The 24243-nt window shown below is 40.8% G+C and overlaps 1 protein-coding gene across 8 annotated transcripts in view; it reads left to right on the top strand.

Annotated features, from left to right (window-relative positions):
• Nucleotides 1-7958, top strand: part of FRMPD4 (FERM and PDZ domain containing 4) — a 504114-nt gene extending 496156 nt beyond the window's left edge. For 6 of the 8 annotated variants that reach the window (XM_065580659.1, XM_005309176.5, XM_005309175.5 and 3 more), the window contains 4 exons: nucleotides 1592-1730; nucleotides 2356-3417; nucleotides 3735-4997; nucleotides 6375-7958. In XM_065580659.1, coding sequence (XP_065436731.1) covers nucleotides 1592-1730; nucleotides 2356-3417; nucleotides 3735-4997; nucleotides 6375-7711 — 3801 coding nt within the window. In that variant the 3' untranslated portion in view covers nucleotides 7712-7958. Of the gene's footprint in view, nucleotides 1-1591; nucleotides 1731-2355; nucleotides 3418-3734; nucleotides 4998-6369 lie in introns of all 8 variants that reach the window. The other 2 variants (XM_065580663.1, XM_005309178.5) reach the window with 1 other exon arrangement.
• The last annotated feature ends 16285 nt before the right edge of the window (nucleotides 7959-24243 follow it).

Below are 24243 nucleotides of genomic sequence, written 5' to 3'. Positions count from 1 at the left end.
ACTGGGAAATACTTTAAGTACAAAATAAAGCTGCTCAAACCCTTGACAGAAATCCAGAATGAGGGCAGCACTAACAGCATTTGCCTTCCACTTGTGATGAATTCCTCCATGGGATGCAAGAGGAGGGAGTGGGCCTACCTGAGTAAGGAAGGGGTAATTTACATCTGCCTGTAGCGGCACTAGTGAATGTGGCCTAAGTGTCCATTCCCCAATCAGTAAAAGGGAATGATAATATCTCTCAGGGTTATTGTGAAGCTTAATTAGTTAATGCTTGTAAAGCACTTTAAGATCTTTGGTTGAAAAGTTCTATAAAACTGTAAACAGCTTGAGTCTTTCTTTTACCATTAATTTTCCTTTTCAGTATTCTCTCTACCATGTTATTTCCCAAAAGTCATCCATAAAAGTTTAGTTGCTTCTAGGTTACGAAAAGGGTGAACAGCAGGTCACAGTAATACTCTTGGCATTTAAAATCTCTCTGGAAATCATCTACTTTTATTGATCATCTCATAAAATTCAGCATCAAGAAAGCATTTCAAACACCTCTCTATATACATGCACACCTGCTCCGTCTTAACACTAACATAACAAGAATTGATTCACTCATCTTTGGGTAATAATTTGTATTAATTTTATGCCCAAGATTGACTGCTTTGAGGCAAGCATGTGTCCTTATACCAAGGCTCCTGTATTTCTGAACAAAATCTCAAATTGCCCAGAAGCAAAATGATAAATAATCATAATAATAATTGCCTGGATTTTTCCATCACGTCTGAAACTGCACATGTGAAGTACTATGTGAATAAGGATGTCATGGAATTATGTCAACACCATGTGTATTGGCTTAAGATTCTATGCTATGGATTTAAAAAAAAACAACATATACCCTATTTTGTGCTTTGTCTTAGACAGCTATGATCAGAGAACCTTGTTTTGATCAAGAGGGCAAGTACACAGCCTCCTTCAGGACCAATTGTCTATTAGTTTGCAGGAGGGTCCAATAAAATCTTCCCATAAATGTGGATACTGCTATAGTGTGATATTCCAGGACTTTCAGCGAGCTGTAGCAATAATCACATGGGTCATTACAGTGCAGCAAGGCGCTGGGCTGTAGATCCACACCCTGGCTTGCCAGGCAGTTACTTGCCATGTAGACGAACCACAGGGTACACCAGTGAGAAAGGTGAAAGATTTAGTTCTAAAATTTTATGAACAACATTAACTTTTTAATAAATTCTAGATGTTAAGCATCTTAGAACTCATTTGAGAATTGAAGCTTTTATTATTAATAATTATATAGACAGCAATACAAATATTAGTTAAGCATCAAGTGAATTTAAAATGTCCAGTTAGACATTTTCCTTGCTTCAGCTCTCATCTCTCCGAACATTTTGTACCCTAAATATTGTTTTCAATCAGACCTTTCAGAGCTGAGGAAAACTAATTTATTTTTTGATTTTCCAATGTAGCATTTGTGAAATAATTCCTATAATTTACATTTTATAAATATACTAATTTTAATAAGCCATGTTTCAACAAGTAAATGTATTAAGAATGAATAGCCGTAACGAAGACTTGGTTGTTTCCTTCATAGCCTATTACTTTGCTAATGGAATCATCAGATGCAATGAACCTTGCCTGTTTAACAGCTGGATACTATAGACTACTGGTTGATTCAAGGCGCTCAATATTTAACATGGCCAACAAGAAAAATGCAGGAAACCGAGAAACAGGTATTTATTGCATAATGCATTAACAGAAGTCACATGTACAAAACAAGGCCTTGATCCTGTGATTGGACCCACGCGGACAAAATTCCATTGATATCAGTAGTAGTGTGTGCAGGTACAGGGGTATGCCCATTCAGATCTAGAGTTGTAATATATAAATTCGGCTTTATAGTATTTTAAGGTTCAGCCGTTGTTCGTATTAATGGTAACATAAAATGTTTAATGTATTCCTCCTCGTGCCACAGTGAAACAAATAAATGATCATTTGTTTGCATACAGGGTTATAACATTTTATATAACCAGAGTCTTCATGCAGAGATGTGAGGTGCTGGGGGTTTTTTAGATTATCATATCAACCAGTCCTGGGTTATCATTTCATCTAGTTTTAGTTTAGTTCTCTGCCCTCACAGCATAAAAACATCCAGTTAATCTTAATTCTTAAACCAAGAGCTCCATGGCTTGAAGTAGAGGAGAGTTTGAAAATGGTTTGACTGTAAAAGGGACAAGTTTATGCAGCTGTTCTATATTTAAAACATTGCTTATTCAGAATTAACAAGTCAATATTATAAAATTTGATGAAACAGTTCATTTGTTAAATGACTGTTGCTTTTATTTTGCCAAACTGTAGGAAATGAAAATAGAGGGAAGTATAACCTCCATGCTTCTGAGTGGAACTGTGTACCAAAAACTACTACATTCATGGCTGAAGGGGCTCAAGAGGCCCAAAGAACATTTGTAGACCCAAAACAGAAGACTGCAGAAGTTTCTGAAAGCCCCATGTGTCAAAAAGACCACAGGCATCTGTACATAGAAAATACCTATAATTCAGGTGGACTCGATCAGGGGCTGACCAAACAAGATGACTCCACGGAGGCAGGAGAAAACAGAAGTTTAAACCAGCAGTCATTACTGTCACTCTCAGGACTGGAATCTACCAAGAAAGCGCAGGACTCTCCAAGGGGAGCAAAAGTATCCTTTATATTTGGAGATCACAGCTTGGATGGTATCAGTCCCCAAACCCTTGGCTATGAAAGACTTCTGGATGAAAGTCCAGAAGTATTGGACAAACAGAGAGCTATTTATATTAGTAGTACCAATGATATTAAAGGTCTAGAATTGTCTCCAGATGTTGAAAGCATTCAGTTTGCTACAAATTCTGTTTATGCAAGCATAAATGATGGCAAAATATTTGGAGCTGCAGAAGGGATAGAAGAGCCCTTGTTGCATGACATTTGTTATGCGGAAAACACAGATGATGTTGAAGATGAAGATGAAGTTAGCTGTGAGGAGGACATTATGGTAGGAGAAATCAGTAGGCCTACCATTCTCAGTCTTTCTGGTTCAAGTGATGATATTATTGATTTGACATCACTCCCCCCTCCGGAAGGTGATGATAATGAAGATGACTTCTTATTACATTCTTTAAACATGGCCATTGCTGCTCCTCCACCTGGCTTCCGGGACAGTTCAGACGAGGAAGACTCTCAGCACCAAACAACACAGTATATAGAAGACAAGGAGCAAGCTAGTAATCTAGGAAATGATGACATTCCAGTATCACTCATTGATGCTGTCCCTACTAATACTGAGGGGAAGTGTGACAAGGGGCTAGATGATGCTGTAGTCTCCACTCTTCAAGCACTAGAGGCTTTGGCTGCTTCAGAGGAACAGCAGACGAATGACAATTCAGGTTCTTTCACCATAGTTACATTTATTCATTGAACATCATTCCACTTCATCCATTTGCGCCATTTAGCCTTGGAAACATTCCATTCTATATGTTTTTACCATCATGTACACACCTCACATTCCATATCACGTGGTGGAACTACCATAATGTTGCTAAATTACCTTTCTTGGGGATTATGCAATAAAATTGGAGTATGCTTTAAAATAAACCATAAAAATCCCTTTATTTTTATATTTAACACACCCCATTTTCTTATCCGTTTATTCAAGTGCCTCAGATGCTTTCATTAATTGGCTCTTATTTTTTGTGGCATGCAGGTGTAGCAATCTTGCGAGCATATAGCCCTGAGTCATCTTCAGATTCTGGCAATGAAACAAACTCTTCTGAAATGACTGAAAGTTCTGAACTAACCGCAGCACAGAGACAGTCAGAAAATTCCACACGTATGTTTTTGACCACTAGTGAAGGTTACCAACCCCTTGTGGAAGAGCAAACAGAGTTCCCCATTGCTAAGAATCAGGCTGGAGGACCACTTGCAAAATCCTCACAGTCCATAGCTGGTCGTCAAGCTGCTGAGCTGCAGTCAAAAGTTGTGCCTTCGAAGCAGATTCTTCATTCAGACAATATGGAAATGGAACCAGAGACCATGGAAACAAAATCGGTCACTGACTATTTTAGCAAATTGCACATGGGGTCTTTGGTATACTCTTGCACTAGTAAAAGGAAAAATAAGATGACTGATGGTGAAGTGAAAGCAGCCTGTGATGGTAATGCTACTGTGAAAAAGCATCAGGGAACTAAAAAAGCAGAGACTGATGAAGACCTAAATGCTATATGTGGTACTCTTTCTTCAAGAGATGGTCAACGCATAAGCACTTTTAACGTGGAGAGAACTGCTTTTCGCCAAAGATGGTATGCTGCTGCCGATGATGAAGCAGCAGATAAACCAAGCTCAGAAACAGTGAATGGGAAGACATTTCCAAGAGTTTCTGGTCTTGGTAAAACAGATACTGGCTCTAAGAATGAAGTGAATCCTGAAGTTAATGAGGGTGATACTTCAGCACTTGGCCCAGGTGAAAACTTTTTGTCTGATATGACTAATGTGTCTTCAGCCAAAGACCTAAATGACTCAGAAGATGCAGATGAACATTCCTCAAAGCTACCGGAAACTGAGCAGAGTGTGAGTAGACTTTGTGAATATCACTTGACCAAGCGCATGTCATCGTTGCAAAGTGAAGGCCATTTTTCTCTGCAAAGCTCCCAGTGTTCTTCAGTGGATGCAGGATGCAGCACAGGCAGTAGCCCATGTGCTACCCCAATCGAATCTCCTCTTTGTACCTCTGATGTTAAGCACATTATCTCGGATTCATCTGTGAAGGGCATTGGCTATATTCCAGCAGATGAAAGAGTTGCCATTCTTCCAAATCATGGAACAACATACAAGGAACTACATCAGCAGTCAGAAGCTGTGTGTCATAGAATGACAATGCCTGCCATTCATTCAGCAGTTAATGCTGAACCACTGTTTGGCACTTTGAGAGATGGATGTCATCGGATCCCCAAGATTAAAGAAACTACAGGTACAGCAATTTCAAAGCATGTGTTTTTAAAGACACATATTTAATAGGGTGTATATGTAAAAACCAAGTGTGAAGATTACATCATCTCTTATCTGAATGCATATTGTCAACCTAGAGTGGACAGTGAAATTACGTCTAAACTGTTTCTATTCATTCTCGCTTTCTGGTTCTGCTGTGTGGCTTTTGCTAAAATAACCCCAATTACAACGTTAACACTCAGGAAAACATTTCTATTAGCATTAGCTTTTTAAAAATGTTTCCCAATCTCCCTGACAAGGCTGTCTATTGAAAAGAACATTGCTTGAATGCTACATCAGAATTTCTAAAATTTTGTTTCCTTTCTTTTTCTGGATACTTCTGTAGAGTTAGATATATTTGAGCCATATGAGCTTTAACAATGTATGTAAATTTGGGGTAGCGGGGGAATCTGTGATTTAATTATCATATATTATATACTATTTGCCTGCTATGTAGCTAAAATAAGTGACTTTTGCTAAAATAGTTGCACAGAATAATCTCCAGATAGCAATATGAAAAGTGTGTTGTTATTGATAGGCCAGGAAAGGCTTAGAGCACTAACTGTAAAGAAGAGAAAGAAATGGGATTAACTATGCATCCTTTTTAATTTAAAAACCAATTGCATAAGTTTCCTGTAAGGATAGCTTAGGTGCAGTATCTTAATCACATAATTTAAGATCCAATGTTAAGAGATTTTATAAAATCTTGGTTTGGGGGGGTTGTTTGTTTTTAATTTAATTGAAAACAATATTTGGTTGGGGTCTAAACATTTCCCCTTTACTGGTTGCAACTGAAACACAGCAGCATTGTGTAAGTTTATGAGAACCAAAAAATGAAACTGACGAGAAGCAAAAGTGAAACAGTTTCTTTTCACTGCCTAAAAAAGCGTATTGCGAAACAGAATAAAAATAAATGGAATTTTCAAAATTCTTTCCATTTTAGTAACATAAGGGATTTTTAACCTGTCAATATCCCTTTAAATACTAAATGGGAAACTTCCATTCCAGTTAGCAGAGGAGCGATGTTCATGAAAGTTCTATGGAACAATTTTCTGCTGCCTCACATTATAAGTCACAGTGTGGTAATAGAGGGAGTAGTCAGTTATTCATAAATGAGAATATGTTGATAGATTTTTTTTAATTTCATGTTTAGAGAAACACAAAGACATATGACTATTTGCTGAAAGATACATTACTATTCATGCATGGTACTAGCAGAAACGGGGGTCCTGGAAAAATACTGTTAGGACAGGTCCATTTTTTTTTTAAATCCATAAAAGATACTTAGAAATTCATTCTATGAATATTATCAGTGTGATGCTTAATTATTCTCTCTGTTCTTCTACTACCCCTAGTGTAGCTTTCACAGAGCCTGGAAAGGGAAGACGAGGGGGCATGCCTTCAGCTTTTCCTAAACAGCCTCTAACTGACTCCATCATGCTATCATCCAACATTCACTCAGAATCAAAGGTGCCAAGTCAAAATCAAGACTCTTGTGACATTCCTAAAGTAAAACAGGGATGTGGGGCAGCAGTTAGTTTATGGCCATATGACATGATGGGAGGAAGCCTCAGAATGCCACACAGCAGGAAAGTATTGAGACGCAGCAGCAGCGTCACTGCAGGGTCCACAGGCATTGAGATGCTTCTTGAGAAGAAAAAGGCTGCACTCAGTCTGAAATGTCTAGACATTGCTGCAAGAGATGATTCCAAGTCCGAAAAAAGGGTGGAACTCCCTCTGGGCAAAAAGTTATCCAAAAGCTATTCTCAAAGTTCTATGAATGATAGCACTGACGTCAAAGACAATAAAAGGTCTTCAGTCACCAGCTCCATGCAGAAGGACTCCAAACAGTACAGAATGTTGCCCTTACGAAAGTCAGATGCCAGCAACTGGAGATGCCGTGGCCCATTTAGCTATTGTTTCCTAAGCAGAGGAAATGACAATGAGGATGATGAAGATGATGGAGACAACAACCACGTCTCCTGCCTCTATGAACCACAGATACCGTGTGCGTTACCAGAACCAGCCAGCCAGTCTTTTTCCATTGAAAATGAGAAGAAAGTTGTTGAGTCCCCTAAACAGATACTAAATAGTACACATGACAAGAGCAATGCTGAAGACCAAGGTGGCCAAACTGATATGAATCTCAGTGACATGGCCTTTGATGCACAAATCACAAGAATAAATGTGATGAAAGAGAAAACTTATGCAATGCCTGATGGATTTCTTGCAGCACAAAAAGATGCCAATGAGCTGCTCTCTCTGGTCCGAGCAAGTGTGGGGAAGAGGGAAGATTTACATCCGGGAACATATGACCTTAAACTTTCTCAGTTTAAACAACTGTTATCTATAGAATCGAGACAGTTGGGAAGTGCCTGCAGGAAAATGGCCATGGCTGATAAAAGCCCCGAGGAAATGCTTCTAGCTATGACTTCCAGCTTTCAAGTGCTCTGTTGCTTAACAGAAGCCTGCATGCGTTTAGTGAAAGTCATGAACTCTGAAACACAGCAGCAGGAAATTATAGCTAAAATAGATGAGGTCGTAATAAACTACATTTGTCTTCTGAAAGCTGCAGAAACAGTGTCAGACAAGACCTCCGATGATCCTAGCATTAAACTCTTGGCTCGACATTCGACTACCATGGCCGCTATTGTAAGCACACTAACAAGTTCTCTTAAAATGCTTTTAAACAAATAAAATACAAACATCACTTCATAATCTACCTTTGCGAAGCCATACATAAAACCTTTTGTTTACTGTATGTGTATGAACTAATGTAACAAACTCAGCTCCCTCTATCTGTATATTTTGTTATTTTATAAAAAATAAGTATGAGATAAAAAAAAAAACAGTTCTGCTACCGAACATTGACAAAGTACTGGCCAGATCTATCCTTCTGTTTATATTTTAAATAAAATGACAAAAAAACAAAAACAAAAAAAAATCAAAGAATCCCACAAGAGCATATTGACATTTGGCTATTTTTCATATAGTCAAATCTACAGGTATATGGTGTGAGCTTTTAAAGCCTGTGATGTCAGAGGAATTGTTCCCTGTTCCCTCCGAATTTCCATTTGGAGAACATTACATCCACATTTAGAAATAAGAAATGGAATCATAATGTATATAACACAGTATTTAATGTTTTAAAATTATAATTTTTAAGTATTGGAAATAGCAAAAAGACATTTAAAATCCAAGAGACTATTATGACTTACTAGAGAATATATATATAATAAATAACTCTTTTGTTCATATTGCCTGGTTACCTGATGCTTCTTTTCTAGGAAATGTTTCCATATTGCAAATAGAGAAAATGATAGTATCTGATATATATGGTAGAATGCTGCATTTTGGGACCAAATGATAACTGTGTGGAAGATAGGGAAGAAGGGTGGCGGACATTGAAGGTGAAATGGGGTTATTTTTTTTATGATGAAAGAACTGCGAGAAATGTATTGGTTTCATTGAAGATCGAAGAACCTAATGGCCAGGTCTAAAATCCTTTCATTGGTGAACAGAAACCAAAGGAAAACCATTAGGAAGTTACTATTCTTGTACAATTTTAACATAAATAAATGAATCATGTCAATTTTGTTAACGTATTTTACAATTCGTATCAGATGATTCTGGGTGTTTAAATGTAAACACCTTCAAAATAAAATTAATCTTTTGGAAGAAAATACCAAAAAACAAACAAAAAAAACCTCTGAAACATTTTTAGCAAAGAACCCAGGTTCTTTTACTGGTGATAGAAAGGGCATTTTGTGACAGCTTCTCTAGTCAGAACTTTTCTGTAAAATATACAGTAGCATTAAAGTTGCAACACAGGCAAGGTAAAAGAAATCAGAGTTTCAGCGACTCTTAGGCTTTAAAGGGGAGATTTTTTTAAAGTGCCTATGAGCTTTAGGCAACCCAGCCCTAGTGAAAGCATTAAATCCCTAAGCTCTTTTGAAAATATCCACCCTAACTTACTGGGTTGTACCTGGTGTAGGTATTATGGCCCATGTTTTTCATAATCTCGCATGTAGAGGTTGATGTAATAACAACAACCATAAAGGTCTTGATTTGAAAACTCCACTTGCCTACTCAGCTGTAGCAAAGTTGAGGCTTTCTTTGTTGAGTGAGGGGGCCTAAGACATCAGAACTGAACCATTTGCTAAAAAAAAAAAAAAAGAGTGTGATTGCAATGAATAACCTACCGAGTGTGAAGACAAGCAAGCAGTGTTGTCTTCGTGCGTCTGCACACAGACAACTCCAGAGACTCTGCTTCAGTTTATAGCTTTGTCAAACAGCAACAAAGTGAAATGAAAAAGACTGTGGTAAGCTTCACTGCTGCCATTCAATTTTACAGCTGCTATTTCACTGTGAGCAGCAGTAAAATTGTCAAGATAGATCTTCTTCATCTCCCTCGGCAGTGATGTCTAAGCATATTGCACTGAAAAGATTAAGTGAATTATTTTTCTTGAGACACATTCTTCCACTGCTTAGACACCTGTATCAAGTCTGGAGTTAAGGGTAACATTTTCAGATATGCCTATGTCCCATTCTCAAAAGCTACTTAAATGCTTAGGAGCTGAATCCCAATTGACTTACAATGCAGTTTTCGCTTCTAAGTGCCTACATCACTTTTGAAAAAAAATGGCACTTAGGTTCCTAAGTCACTTAGGCACATTTGAACATTTTGTCTTAAATTCATCTCAGTTGTAGCTCTATTGAAATCAGATTATTCGAGTTAATGGAGTTACACCAAACATGAATTTGGCCATGCCGGTTTAATTTTCATTACCAATAGTATTAATTATTATTACTCTTTGTACTGTCATAGCAGGTAGTAACCCCAGTCATCAACCAGATCCCCATTGTGCAAGGTACAAACACAGAACAAAATGATGGACTCTACCCCAAAGAGTTTTCTGCTAAGAATGAAGCAATGATATTATCCGTAGTTTATAAATTCCCATATGAAGCTCAGCAAGTGACAAGTGCTGATTTTTGGACAAAAGAAAGTTAAATAATAAGCCACTGTGACAGCTTTGAAATCCCTGAAAAATATTTTGTGCACTTCTTTGACTTGGCTGAATGGAGGCAGGGAAAGAGACAGTTACCATATTTTTTAATGGACAATTCTGTTTTCCTCCAAGTGTTCTCTAAACAAAACTTTGAGATCCTCTGACTGTGATAATAGGGTTTGGAAGCCCTTGGCAATTGAAAAACCCATCAGAGCCATTTAATGATGATGATATAGTTCCTGATTTAATCTGCTACTTCTACACAGTGGAAATAGCAGTCTACAGGAACTAATAATGGGACAGCAGCTCTTCTCTTTGAAATAATCAGAGTGAGCTGTTTTAATAATTAACATGGTGGCACTTCCCTAGGAGCTTAGGGAGGGACCTGTCACCACTTCCGAGAAGCCAGGTAGGGAGCCTGCCAGCCCTGCCAAACCTCACCTCCCAGCACCAATGGGGGTCCCAGGCTGCTCCCACCCGAGCACCCGCAGTGCCTCCTGGACTGCCCCCCAAACACTCCCAGTACCCCCTGGACCGCTCCACCTGAGTACCTGCGGGGCTCCCCACGCACCCATGGCCCCCCTCTGGCCACACATCCCCAGAGCACCCCTGGCAGTCCCTGGGCCGCACACCTCCAGAGCACTTGTGGCACTCCTCTGGGCCGCACCCCCTCCCAGAGCACCTGTGCCCCTGCAGCAACCCCTAGGCTCCCCTGAGCACCCGCCAGGGCCGGCTCTAGGCACCAGCAAAACAAGCTGGTGCTTGGGGCAGCACATTTTTAGGGGCAGCATGGCCGGTGCCAGAATGTCGCCCCTAAAAATGTGCCCCGGCTGCCCTAGCTCACCTCCGCTGCTGCCGCTCGCACGCCGCTGCTCCCCCTCCCTCCCAGGCTCTCAAACCTGGGAGGGAGCGGGAGATCCCGAGCAGCCGCGGCGCGCGAAACAGCTGATTCGCGCTCCGCTGCTCACCTTCCCTCCCAGGTTTGAGAGCCTGGGAGGGAGGGGGAGACTCCGAGTGGCCGCGGCGTGCGCCCCGCTTCTCTCCCTCCCTCCCTCCCTCCCTCTGAGGCTTGAGAGCCTGTGGGGAGGAGGCAGGGCTGGGGATTTGGGGAAGGGGCAGAGCTGAGGCGGGGCCGGGGGTGGGGTGAGAAAAAAACGGGGGGGGGGGGGTGCGGCCAAAATTGTTTCTGCTTGGGGCAGCAAAAATCCTAGAGCCGGCCCTGGCACCCGCGCGCCCCTCAAGCACCTGCAGCACCCCCCCAAGCACACGTACTATACCTCTGATTAAACCTTGGGACTCAGTGCTGCAAGTCATGGACAGGTCACCGGCTAAGTTCCCTCTAAGCTGTGCGGCTACGCAGCTGCCTATTAAGCCCCACACAGGGGCTCAGGGCTGCGGCAGGGAGAGGTGCCCCTCCACCAACGCCTCGCCCCAGCACAGAGCTGCTGCTGCAGCGGGGAGAGACACCTCTCCCCGCCAGCCCAAACATGGACCTGCCCCGGACTTGCTGCGGCCGGGGAAGAGGAGCCCCTCCCTCAGCCCAGCCCAGCCCCACAGGAGCTGCCACAGCCAGGAAGAGGTGCTTCTCCCCCGGCCCCGAGCTGCTGCAGTGAGAGAGGGCTGGGGGGAGTCCTCTCTCCCCACCGCAGCCCCTGCCAGCCTTCAGCCCAAGCCCCTCATCCCAGGCCCCATCCCTGAACCCACACCTCAACCCTCTGCCCCAGCCCTGAGCCCCCTCCCGCTCCCCGAACCCATCATCCACGGCCCCACCCCAGAGCCTTCACCTCTAGCTGGAGTCCTCACTCCCTGCACCCAATCCTCTGACCCAGCTCTGAGCCCCCTCCTGCACCCTGAACCCTTCAAACCCACCCCAGAGCCCTCATTCCCCCGAACCCCAACCCTGAGCCCCCTTCCAAACCCAGAACCCCTCATCCCGGCCCCACCCCAGAGGCCACACCCCCAGCCAGAGCCTGCCCCCTCTTCTGCTCCTCAACCCTCTGCCCCAGCCCTGAGCCCCCTCCCACACTCCAAACCCCTTGGCCCTACTCCCACCACATGAATTTTGTTATGTGCACCAATGTGAAGGTGATATGCCACACATCACCTCCATATTGGTGCACATAACAAAATTCATTCCGCACATGGACATAAAAAATTAGAGGGAACACTGGTCACAGGCTGTGAATTTTTGTTTACTGCCCGTGACCTGTCCATGACTTTTACTAAAAATACTTGTGACTAAAACGTAGCCTTATTCATACTCCATCAATAAAATTGTTAGTCATCTCTGAAGGGCAAAAGCTGCCATCAGTTACACCTGTGAAATACCACGGCAGGATTATGGGATTCCTGTGGTGTAATGGACAGCAGAATTGGAAAACTATGGGTTTGTACAGATGAGGGCAGTATTGGGCTTCCAAAATATTTACTATTGCTGATGATACATGAGCCAGAGGAATGCAGTTTGACTCTAATGTTGAATGTGCAGATAACAGTAGCTAGAAAAAGCATATTTTTAAATGATGATATAGGGATCATTGAGAAATGTTAAACATGAGGCTCCTACATTAGACTCCTACAATGCTGTTTTTAAATTCTCTTTTCAGAGAGGAAAAAAATCATTTTAAGTCCTCCTTTGGTTATATACTGCAATGCTCCTCGTTGTTTTCTATGCTTTAAGAGTTTTCACTCAAAGGACAATGTAGACAAAAGACACCATCTGTATGATTTACTTCATTCCATTTAGGAGTTTGGGAGGGTGGGGGGATATGGGGTTCAGAACTGAGATCAGTTTTGCATGATAATTCACCATTGAAGCTATGAAGACAGTAATCAAGACCTCAACAAAATGATCCCGGGGAAATAAAACTATAGGATTGTGAATAAATGACAGGGATCCAGGATAATTTTAGAGCAGAGGTTCTCAAACTGTGGTCCATGGACCACCAGTGGTCCGCAAGCCCCATTCAGGTGGTCCACGGATAGTTCCCTCTAAGGTGCGCGCCTGGGGAGATACACACAAGAGAACAAAGGGCCACCCACCTAATTAGTGGAGCCGTGCAGGCCTGGTTCCACTAATTAGGTGCCTGGACCCTGGAGAAGATACACATGTAAGGTGAGGTGGTGGCCTTGGGGGGAATAGGGAGTAGGTGGGAGGAGGCAGTGGGGTGAGAAGAGGGGGTGGGGGAAATTTGGGATGGCGGGGCTGCGGCGGCCAGAGAAAGAGACGACTTTCCCCAGCTCCAGGGCTGCAGACCCCCCCCCCTTCCCAGCCCCAGCTCGGGGGCTGCCGCAGCGGGGGACAAAGGGTACATCAATCGCATTAGAAAGGTAAGACCACTGATATTAAAATATGAGTTGTGTGCTTTTATTTGTAGAACAAAAAAAATTTAATTATTATTAAGGTTTTTATCTAGTGCTTTTATCCAAAGTGCTTTACAATAGTTAGCTAATGGTACAAACAACATTTGGAAAGATCATTAAGTGGTCTGCTGAGACCCTCTGCAATTTTCAAGTAGTCTGTTGAAAAAAAAAAGTTTGAGAATCACTGTTTTAGAGCAATGGACAGCGTAGAGACATACTACAGTTACTGTTATGTGCTCTCAACTTAATTCCAGTATAACAAAGTTTGTGTCTGATCTCAGACCTATCTCTGACATCTCTACCTCACATCTAAATTAGTTAGGCGTGAAGTCTGATAACCCTATACTCCCAGCCAGCACTGAGAGCTTTGACTTCAGTGCATGTGATGAGGTCCTTCCACACAGTGGGTAGGTTTTCAGAGCCCGTGACAGGTGGATATTGAAGAGAGCTTCATGGGGAATCCCTGTGACTCAATATGCAGGATGACTGGAAGGGAAGCCAGAGGATCCATTTTTAGTTTGGATCCTTTAGTCCAGGGGTTCTCAAACTGGGGGTTGGGACCCCTAGGGGGTTGCAAGGTTATTACATGGGAGGTCGCGAGCTGTCAGCCTCCACCCCAAACCCCCGTTTGCCTCCAGCATTTATAGTGGTGTTAAATATAAAAACAAGTGTTTTTCATTTATAAGGGGGTCACGATCAGAGGCTTGCTATGTGAAAGGGGGTCACCAGTACAATAGTTTGAGAACCACTGCTTTAGTCGTTGTCATCCATTCAGTGAGCATATGGCAACTGAGGGATAATCCACTCCTGAGGCTCCAGCAGGGGACATGGAGTGATTCTGCTGCTGCTCTGTCACATGGAGAACTACAGAATTCTCTAGTCAACAGTCTGCCCACTTGGGTTGTACAACAGGGACAACAGTTGGCCCTTAAAATGGTTGTGCTGTGAATAAACAGTGCTATCCCCATATCTACTGAAGTTCTAATATTTACTGACTTCTCAGGGACCATCCCAAGGGACTGAGGCCTTCAACCTTTTCTATCACATCAAACCATTCTTGCCTCTCCTTTCCTCTGCTGCTTTCTGCAGTGTGAATGGAAGACTGCATGCCCTGTATGCTGCCAGTTTTACATCAAAGTCAATATGCAATTTAAATGGATAATCTGAGCTTCCCAAACGAATCTGAATATTTAATTTTTAGTTTCTTCTGTTGGTCTGACCCAGTAACTTTGGTTTGTAGCTACATGTCATACACCTAATTCTACAGCTGTCTCTCACCCAAATAATACTTAACCATTACTGTCTGAAATGGTCAGTTGTGTCTGCTGAGTTATTCCAATCTCAACAACACTTTTTGTGAAGCATTTATCCACATAGGACTAAATTTTATTTAGACTCTGGCTTTCTGGCTTATTAATTGCAGTAAACTCATGCGATTAACTCAAAAAAATTAATTGTGATTAAAAAAATTTATCACAATTAATCGTAGTTTTAATCGCAATGTTAAGCAATAGAATACCAAGTTAAATTTATTATAATATATTGGATGTTTTTCTCCCTTTTCAAATATATTGATTTCAATTACAACACAGAATACAAAGTGTACAGTGCTCACTTTATATTATTTTTATTACAAATATTTGCACTCTAAAAATAATAAACAAAAGAAATAGTATTTTTCAATTCACCTCATACAAGTACTGTAGTGCAATCGCTTTCTCGTGAAAGTGCAACTTACAAATGTAGATTTATTTTGGTTACCTAACTGCACTCAAAAACAAAACAATGTAAAACTTTAGAGCCTACAAGTCCACTCAGTCCTACCTCTTGTTCAGCCAACCGCTAAGACAAACAAGTTTGTTACATTTACGGGACATAATACTGCCTGCTTATTATTTACAATGTCACCTGAAAGTAAGAACAGGCGTATGCATGGCACTTTTGTAGCCGGCATTGCAAGGTATTTACGTGCCAGATATGCTAAACCTTCATATGCCCTGTCATGCTTCAGCCACCATTCCAGAGGACATGCTTCTATGCTGATGACTCGTTAAAAAAAAATGCGTTAATTAAATTGGTGATGGAACTCCTTGCAGGACAATTGTGTCTCCTGCTCTGTTTTACCTGCCTTCTGCCATATATTTCATGCTATAGCAGTCTCTGATGATGACCCAGCACATGTTGTTTTTTTTTAAAAACACTTTCACTGCAGATTTAACAAAACGCAAAGAAGGTACCAATATGAGATTTCCAAAGGTAACTCCAGCACTCGACCATGAGTGGACTTGTAGGCTCTAAATTTTACATTGTTTTATTTTTGAATGCAGGGTTTTTTTTACATATTTCTACATAATGTAAATTTAACTTTCATGATAAAGCGATGTATTTGTAATAAAAAATGTAAAGTGAGTCCTGTACACTTTGTATTCTGTGTTGTAATTGAAATCAATATATTTGAAAATGTAGAAAACATCCAAAAATATTTAAATAAATGGTATTCTATTATTGTTTAACAGCGCAATTAATCAGGATTAATTTTTCTTATCGCTTGACAGCCCTAATTTAGACCCCTATCCACAAATTACTTTGGCTTACTGGCCGTTTTTAACCCCTTGATTTCAATTTCTTCCATACATTGAAGATAATTATGGTTAGGCTTTCATGGTTCTGCTCTACATTTTTGCCAGTTTTTATTGCTTATTTTCACCTTGTTTTATCAGGCAATTTAAAAAATGGAGAAAAACTTCTCCACCAGAATGTTTCATGGGGTTTTAGTTTCAAAAATATCTCATATCCTTTTACAAGAAATGTACTTATTGCAATATTTTTTCTAAATCATTCATCGCAGCATAATTGTAAAAAAACCCACCTATTTCAAATGTACAGCTTGTGAGAACAATCAGAGCAGAACAACACTACATTTCTCAAGGTGCCTAGTACAGTACATATTAAGAGCAAGTAAGTGTGTGTGTGTGGGGGGGTGTAGTTATTTCATTTGTACAGTACTTTGACTATAAAGTACAATGGTCAGCTCAGCCCTCTCACAGAGAAAGAGCAACAGACGAGCCCCAAGGAAGGAACTCTTGAGGATCCCTTTGTGGAGATCATCATCCCATCCAGTGGGCCCCATTCCCCAACCTGGTAGATTACCTTGGGATCTGTAGGAGGCCAAAGCCATTTGCGCAGAGGCTCTCTGTTCTGTCCTCTCATATACCCCTTTCCATGACTTAATGCAATGATAAGACTGACAAAGCACGCACTTGTTTGCAATGTAGTTGTAGTGCTAGGATAGTAGAGAGACAAGGCAGGTGAGGTGATAGCTTTTATTGGATCAACATCTGTTGGTGAATCAGACAAGCTTTCACAGAGCTCTTCAGAGCAGACTTGAAGAGCTCTGTGCAGCTCAAAAGCTTGTCTCTCTCCCCAACAGAAGTTGGTCATTATCTCACCCACCTTGTCTCTGTAAATCAAGCACTTGATAAAGAGTGATCTAGGGCTGTGATCACTTTGAAATCTAGGTAGCTTTTCTGTATGGATTTATTTCACTGCCAATGGGGGGGGGGGGTTTAAAAATATTTAACATTTTTTTCCCTCTGTTCTTGTATGAAAGACCCCGTCAACAGGGGGACATAAATGTTACATCATACAGGGGAGAAAGGGAAACTTACTGTATATATTATCCAATGGACACAACAGACAGCAAAAGTAGATATGTTTCTAATCTTTTTTCAGGTCCAAAAACAATTGTAACAATAATTAATAAAAAAAATTTAAGAATGTGATTTTCAAAAGGGTTTGTCCTGTTATTAGGACTTAATTCCTCACTGGCAGCTTATTTTAGAAATCCAAATAAATGTTAGGGTGGCTTGTTTGCTTGCCTGGATGTATTTCTTGTTTTGGTTTGAATTTGGTGGGGAGAGGGGCTACACTCTTGCTCTAAAATGCATGAAATTGCATTTGAAATTTCAAAATTTTCTGGGGAGGACTTTCATTTAAAATGTTCTCGCTGTTTTACAGCCTCCCTATTTGTGCTTGCTGCTGGCTGACCTCAGGCAAGTTTCTTCAACTCCCTGGTCCTCAGTTTCCCCATCTGTTAAAATGGGGATTATGATGCTTAGAGATGATCTACAGATGACAAAACTAGGGATTATTATTATTAATTGCATATCTGGGTGCTACATGAATACTTTCTAATAATAAAATGTTTCAAGCCAATCTACAAAACAAGGCAAATCTGAAGAAAACAAATTACATACAGAGTTCCTGAATCCCACAGAAAGTTTGCACATCACTGTACATGTAGTGTGTTGAAATTTATAAATGATTAGTGAAACAAGAAGACTTAGGACTTCTGGTGATGTTTAGCAAATGAAAGAGTTTTAAAACCTTATTTACTTTACATACAACAATAGTTTAGTTATATATTATAGGCTTATAGAAAGAGACCTAACCATGTTAAAATGTATTACTGGCACGTGAAATCTTAAATTAGAGTGAATAAATGAAAACTCGGCACACCACTTCTGAAAAGTTGCCAACCCCTGCCTTAGTCAGTGCCTTTAAGGAGCAGTGGGCACAGTTGGGAGTTCTCTGCTCAGCATCCCCTTCTGATTCCCTGATTTTTAATCTTTAAAATTCACTCCTGTCCCTCTATTTTATTTGTTGTCCTCATTATTTACTTGTGGTCTGGGTTCAGTGGCCCTTCCCCCTTGGTTGCGTAGGGAGCGCTTTTAGCTTTGGGAGGCCTTAGGCACTCTGCTTCCTGGCAACCACAAAAGGTACACACCTTCCAACTTGTGTAACAAATGAGGCAGGGGTTCTATGGACAACAGCCTCCTTTCACTCCACAATCCTGATCTATCCCCAGAGCACATCCAGCCTGTGGAAAGAATGAGACAGAGGTCCTGTGGAAAAAACAGAATATGAACATGTAATTAAAGAATCTATCATCAGACCTCTTATCATCCTTAGGTTTACATGGTCCATCTAGCCCAGTATCCTATCTTCCGACAGGGGCCAAGCCAGGTGCCCCAGAGGAAATGAACAGAACAGGTAATCATCAAGTGTAGCCCATTCCCAGCTTCTGGTAAACAGAGGGTAGGGGCATCATCCCTGCCCATCCTGGCTAATAGCCATTGATGGACCTATCCTCCATGAATGTATCTAGTTCTTTTATGAACCCTGTTATAGTCAATATAGTCCTATTAAATCTTGTATTCTGTTTCCAAGACCATATCATAATGTGATTTAGATCCTTTAAACAATAAACATCTGACCAATAGAAAGGAAATATGGGAAGAGCAAATTTGTGTTCCAAAGTCATTTAACGTACTACTCAAACATTTTATAGAGAAACACTTATTTTAAATTGCTTGTAATGGGCTTATTACATATTTTAATGCAAATTGAGATGTCATTTTCTATGGAAAGGTTAACCAGCCCACTGAAAGAACATTCAATTATGTTATATCCATACATTTGTGCAAGTTAAATCACAGAGCAATACAGCACGCAAGAGCACAGTTCCTATTTGTGTCCAGGCTTGGTAAAGTAAAAGATAGCTAGATCCCTCTTGCAGTGTATCTGCTATCATGGGCTTTCAGCTGGCAAAACCATACTTGATGAAAATAAGAAACAATGCTTCTTAAAATGTATAAAGTAATTTCTAGTTAAACTAACTGTATGGAAATATTTTTAATATGACCTCCAGTTCTCTAGCGGCTAAATCAGCATTCTAAGTGAATTCAAGTTCAGAGGGTATGAGCCTGGCATTTTCTCTCTTCTACACTTCTATTTGGAACAAGAGAAACATAAAATGAAGAGAGGAGTGATGGCTGAAAGAAGTAAAAGTTAATATGAAGCATAAAATGACCAATAAAAAAGTACAAACTAAATTACCTTCAGTTCCAGCTGTTAGAATGTTCTGTACACTTTAAGAGAAAAGTGAATAGATTTTTTTTTCATGAATATCTCCTTTGTCTTCTCCTAATCCCATCACATGGGGTCAGGCTGTCATGCGAGTATCTGCCATCTTTTTCTGTCTGAGGCAGCATTAAGGTCCACCTTCTTACAATCTTCTTTGATATAATCCATCCACTGCTTTTTCGGCTGTAATGTGTATATGAATACAAATAAAACAGAATTTAATTAATTAATTCAGGCTATAATTTCATTTCAGCTGCGTGCCTTGTTCTCTCCTGCCAAAAACTGTACAATGTTCCATCTAGCTAGATCTTGTAGGACTGATAGGCCCAGGTCCAAAGAAAAGTACAAACAGAAAAAAAAATAAACCCCAACCTTGTGCTATGAGTAACAAAGGGAAAATTAGTTTCCTTATCTGTAGCTTTTGTTTCTCAGAATGCAAACATAATCTGATCTGAACAGCTCTGCTGAGTAGATTGCTAGGTTAATAAACTTCCCCATTTCACAGTAAGAGAGGCAGCTGAGGCAATGTTTTTGTTTGTTTGTTCTGTTTTGTTTGTTTTCCTTAAATTTACTCTCACGGTGCTAGACTGCTGCCGCATTGTTTGCTGACCTGGAAAGAGCACTTCCAAACTACATACATTTGATACTTGGTAGAAGCATTTCTAATTATGTTGTAGATGACAGGAACAATAGAGTTACTGGTGTAAAATGCACAAATTTAGTGTGATTAAGAATATTTTGTTATATAAGGAAGGTCTATACAGCCCAGTGGGTGTCCCCTTTATATCTAGGTATTTCAGTCCTGTTGCTTAGGCCACTAAGCAGTTCTTCCAACCAAAAGTATGCATAAGTGGTAAAAGGTAACATTTAAAAAAATCATTTTTAATACGCTAAAATGTTAACAGTAACAGAGGGAATAGGTTTTTTTTAATGATTTACTCAACATTCTGACAGCTTACCTTTAAATGTCCTTTGATATATCAATTCTCTGAAACCATTTTTCTTACTATTTTAATACACTCCACATTCTTCTTAACCTAGAAGCCCTTTTGTATTAGTGAGAGACAGAATTATGTCTCCAGAGTCCACCACTAATCATCATACTGGCTGCAGGACATAGTACACTGAATTCTAACTCCATATCTTTCTATTTCACTTTATCAAATTATACAATGAATGTATTTGAAATAAAGATAAAATACAATTCCTGAAAAAAAAACCTTCAAAAAACTAAAATCAAATTGACGCACGATTTTTAATTGCAGCAAAGAGTCCTGTGGCACCTTATAGACTAACAGATGTATTGGAGCATGAGCTTTCATGGGTGAATACCCACTTCGTCAGATGCATGTAGTGGAAATTTCCAGAGGCAGGTATAAATATTCAAGCAAGAGTGAGTCAGGCTAGAGATAATGAGGTTAGTTCAATCAGGGGGGGATGAGGCCCTCTTCTAGCAGTTGAGGTTTGAACACCAAGAGAAGAGAAACTGCTTTTGTAGTTGGCTAGCCATTCACAGTCTTTGTTTAATCCTGAGCTGATGGTGTCAAATTTGCAGATGAACTGAAGCTCAGCAGTTTCTCTTTGAAGTCTGGTTCTGAAGTTTTTTTGCTGCAGGATGGCTACCTTTAAATCTGCTATTGTGTGGCCAGGGAGATTGAAGTGTTCTCCTACAGGTTTTTGTATATTGCCATTCCTAATATCTGATTTGTGTCCATTTATCCTTTTACATAGGGACTGTCCAGTTTGGCCAATGTACATAGCAAAGGGGTATTGTTGGCATATGATGGCGTATATTACATTGGTGGACGTGCAGGTGAATGAACTGGTGATGGTGTGGCTGATCTGGTTAGGTCCTGTGATGGTGTCACTGGTGTAGATATGTGGGCAGAATTGGCATTGAGGTTTGTTGGATGGATTGGTTCCTGATGGTTTAGGGCTTGTCTACACTGGCAATTAACAGCGCTACAACTTTCTTGCTCAGGGGTATGAAAAAACACACCCGAACGCAGCAAGTTGCAGCGCTGTAAAGTGCCAGTGTTAACAGTGCCCCAGCAATGGAAGCTGTGCTACCAGCGCTGGGAGCTACGCTCCTCGTTGAGGTGGTTTAGCGCTTTAGCGTTGACATTGTAGACTAGCCCTTAGAGCGGTTACACTAGAGAGCTTATAGCTGCATCGGTGCTGCACTGTCGTTAGCTCTGTAGTGTAGCCACAACCTTAGTCAGAAGAAACTAAGATTTGTTTCCAAAAATGAATTGTTATACATTCCAGAAGAATCAATGTTGTGTCCTCCCCATTAACACCCCTTCCATCCTGGGTGTCACTAAGGCCAATCAGATGTCTTGTATAATTTCGGCATGAGAAAGACCAATTAAAAACCAATTAAACAACCACATCTGCTCCAACCCCTCAGACAGAAACCAATATCTACAGAATCTTCACCAAGCGTTCTCAAAACTATGATACCCGCACGAGGAAATAAGGAAACAGATCAACAGAGCCAGACATGTACCCAGAAGCCTCCTACTGCAAGACAACCACAAGAAAGAAACCAACAGAACTCCACTGGCCATCACATACAGTCCCCAGCTAAAACTTCTCCAACGCATCATCAGTGATCTACCACCCATCCTGGACAACGATCCCTCACTTTCACAGGCCTTGGGTGGCAGGCCAGTCCTTGCCCACAGACAACCCGCCAACCTGAAGCATATTCTCACCAGTAACTACACACCGCACCATGTCCAACCTAAACCTCCCTTGCTGCAGTTTAAGCCCATTGTTTCTTGTTCTATCCTTAGAGGCTAAGATGAATAAGTTTTCTCCCTCCTCCTTATGACACCCTTTTAGATACCTGAAAACTGCTATCATGTCTCCTCTCAGTCTTCTCTTTTCCAAACTAAACAAACCCAATTCTTTCAGCCTTCCTTCATGGGTCATGTTCTCAAGACCTTTAATCATTCTTGTTGCTCTTCTCTGGACCCTCTCCAATTTCTCCACATCTTTCTTGAAATGCAGTGCCCAGAACTGGACACAATACTCCAGTTGAGGCCTAACCAGCGCAGAGTAGAGCAGAAGAATGACTTCTCGTGTCTTGCTCACAACACACCTGTTAATACATCCCAGAATCATGTTTGTTTTTTTTGCAACAGCATCACACTGTTGACTCATATTTAGCTTGTGGTCCACTATAACCCCTAGATCCCTTTCTGTCATACTTCTTCCTAGACAGTCTCTTAATTTTAAATGAAGCTTCTTAAACATTTTTAAAACCTTATTTACTTTACATACAACAATAGTTTAGTTACATATTACAGACTTATAGAAAGAGACCTTCTAAAAATTTTAAAATGTATTACTGGCACGCAAAACCTTAAATTAGAGTGAATAAATGCAGACTCGGCACATCACTTCTGAAAGGTTGTCGATCCCTGCCCTAAACCAGTGGAAGAGATCTCTCCTGTCAATTTAATTAATCCACCCCCAATGAGCGGCAGCAGCTAGGTCAGCAGCAGAAGTTCTTCCGGCAACATAGCACTGTTCACACCAGTGCTTATGTCAGTGTAACTAATGTCACGCAGGGGGGTAGCTTATTCACACCCCTGAGCTACATAAATTATACTGACATAAGTGGTAGTGTAGACATAGCGTCAGTGTCTATAGGAAAAACCTCACAGTCTGACATTCCTTAATCTGTGTTTGGTTCCAGGTCATCAGTTGGATTTCTTAATGGTTTGCAGTGTTATGTATTTTAAATTAGAATAGCCCTGTGTCAGTCAGTCAGCCCTACCTTTTCCATTATCATCACAGCCTCAAGCAGTCTTGAATAAAAGACTTCAAACTTCTTGCCTATCCAACTATTAAAGACTGAATCACCATTATTTATTAAGATCTGTTACATGGGAATTCAAAGCTGCATCTTTTAATGGTGTTAACCAAAACCAAGTTGGGAATGTGCCCTATTTATTAAAAACATGAAATGAAAATGCTGACTCTTTAGTAGACTCATTTTAAGTTCAACAACAACAACAACAACAAAGCCCGGGTGGGGGTTCTCCATCTTCCTAATAACAAAAAACAAACCAATTGCTAAGGCCTGGTCCACACTAACCCCCCACTTCGAACTGAGATACGCAACTTCAGCTACGTGAATAACGTAGCTGAAATCGAAGTACCTTAGTTTGAACTTACCGCGGGTCCAGACGCGGTGGGCAGGCTCCCCCGTCGACTCCACGTACTCCTCTCACGGAGCAGGAGTACCGGCGTCGATGGCGAGCACTTTCGGGATCGATTTATCGCATCTAGACAAGACGCGATAAATCGAACCCAGAAGATCGTTTGCTTACCGCCGGACCCGGAGGTAAGTATAGACATACCCTAAAGGCACTAAGCACTAAAGCCTCTACAGAAAAAAAATAGATGCAATCAATTGGACCTAAGTCACTAAATTCAGATGTGGATCTAAATTTGCTCAAACTTCAGGACTGTCCAGCTCCACCTTGTTATTTCTGACGCATATCAGTGTGAAAAAGCAAACTATTAAATCACCATCTCAACTATATATCGCCATCTCAAAATGGAATAAAAACTTGATATAGATTTGCCGTATTTGTCCTTGAAAAGGTGATGAAGGCAGAGGCCATTCTACCTTTTTCTGGTAATAAAAAAGATACTTTTGAGGCAAATAACTTACATTATATATACCTAAAGAATTATCTGTTGGCACAAAAAAGGAAACATTACAGTGGAATTGTGTGAAAATAAACACACAACAAAAAAACAAAGGCAAGCTGCATATTCGCCTCAGTTAATTTTTTGCATTGCCATGTGGCCCTCTGCTGGGGACTGCTTGCTACTTGTCTGTCGCTGAGAAGTGGCAGTGGAAGAAGTGGCTGGCATAGTTGGGTCTGCCTATCTAAAAATATTTTCTGT

This window comes from Chrysemys picta, chromosome 1, assembly GCF_011386835.1.
Source record: "Chrysemys picta bellii isolate R12L10 chromosome 1, ASM1138683v2, whole genome shotgun sequence".
Taxonomy (NCBI): Eukaryota; Metazoa; Chordata; order Testudines; family Emydidae; genus Chrysemys; species Chrysemys picta.
The sequence above is the reverse complement of the archived record's forward strand: the minus strand, read 5'-3'. Positions and strand labels throughout refer to the sequence as shown.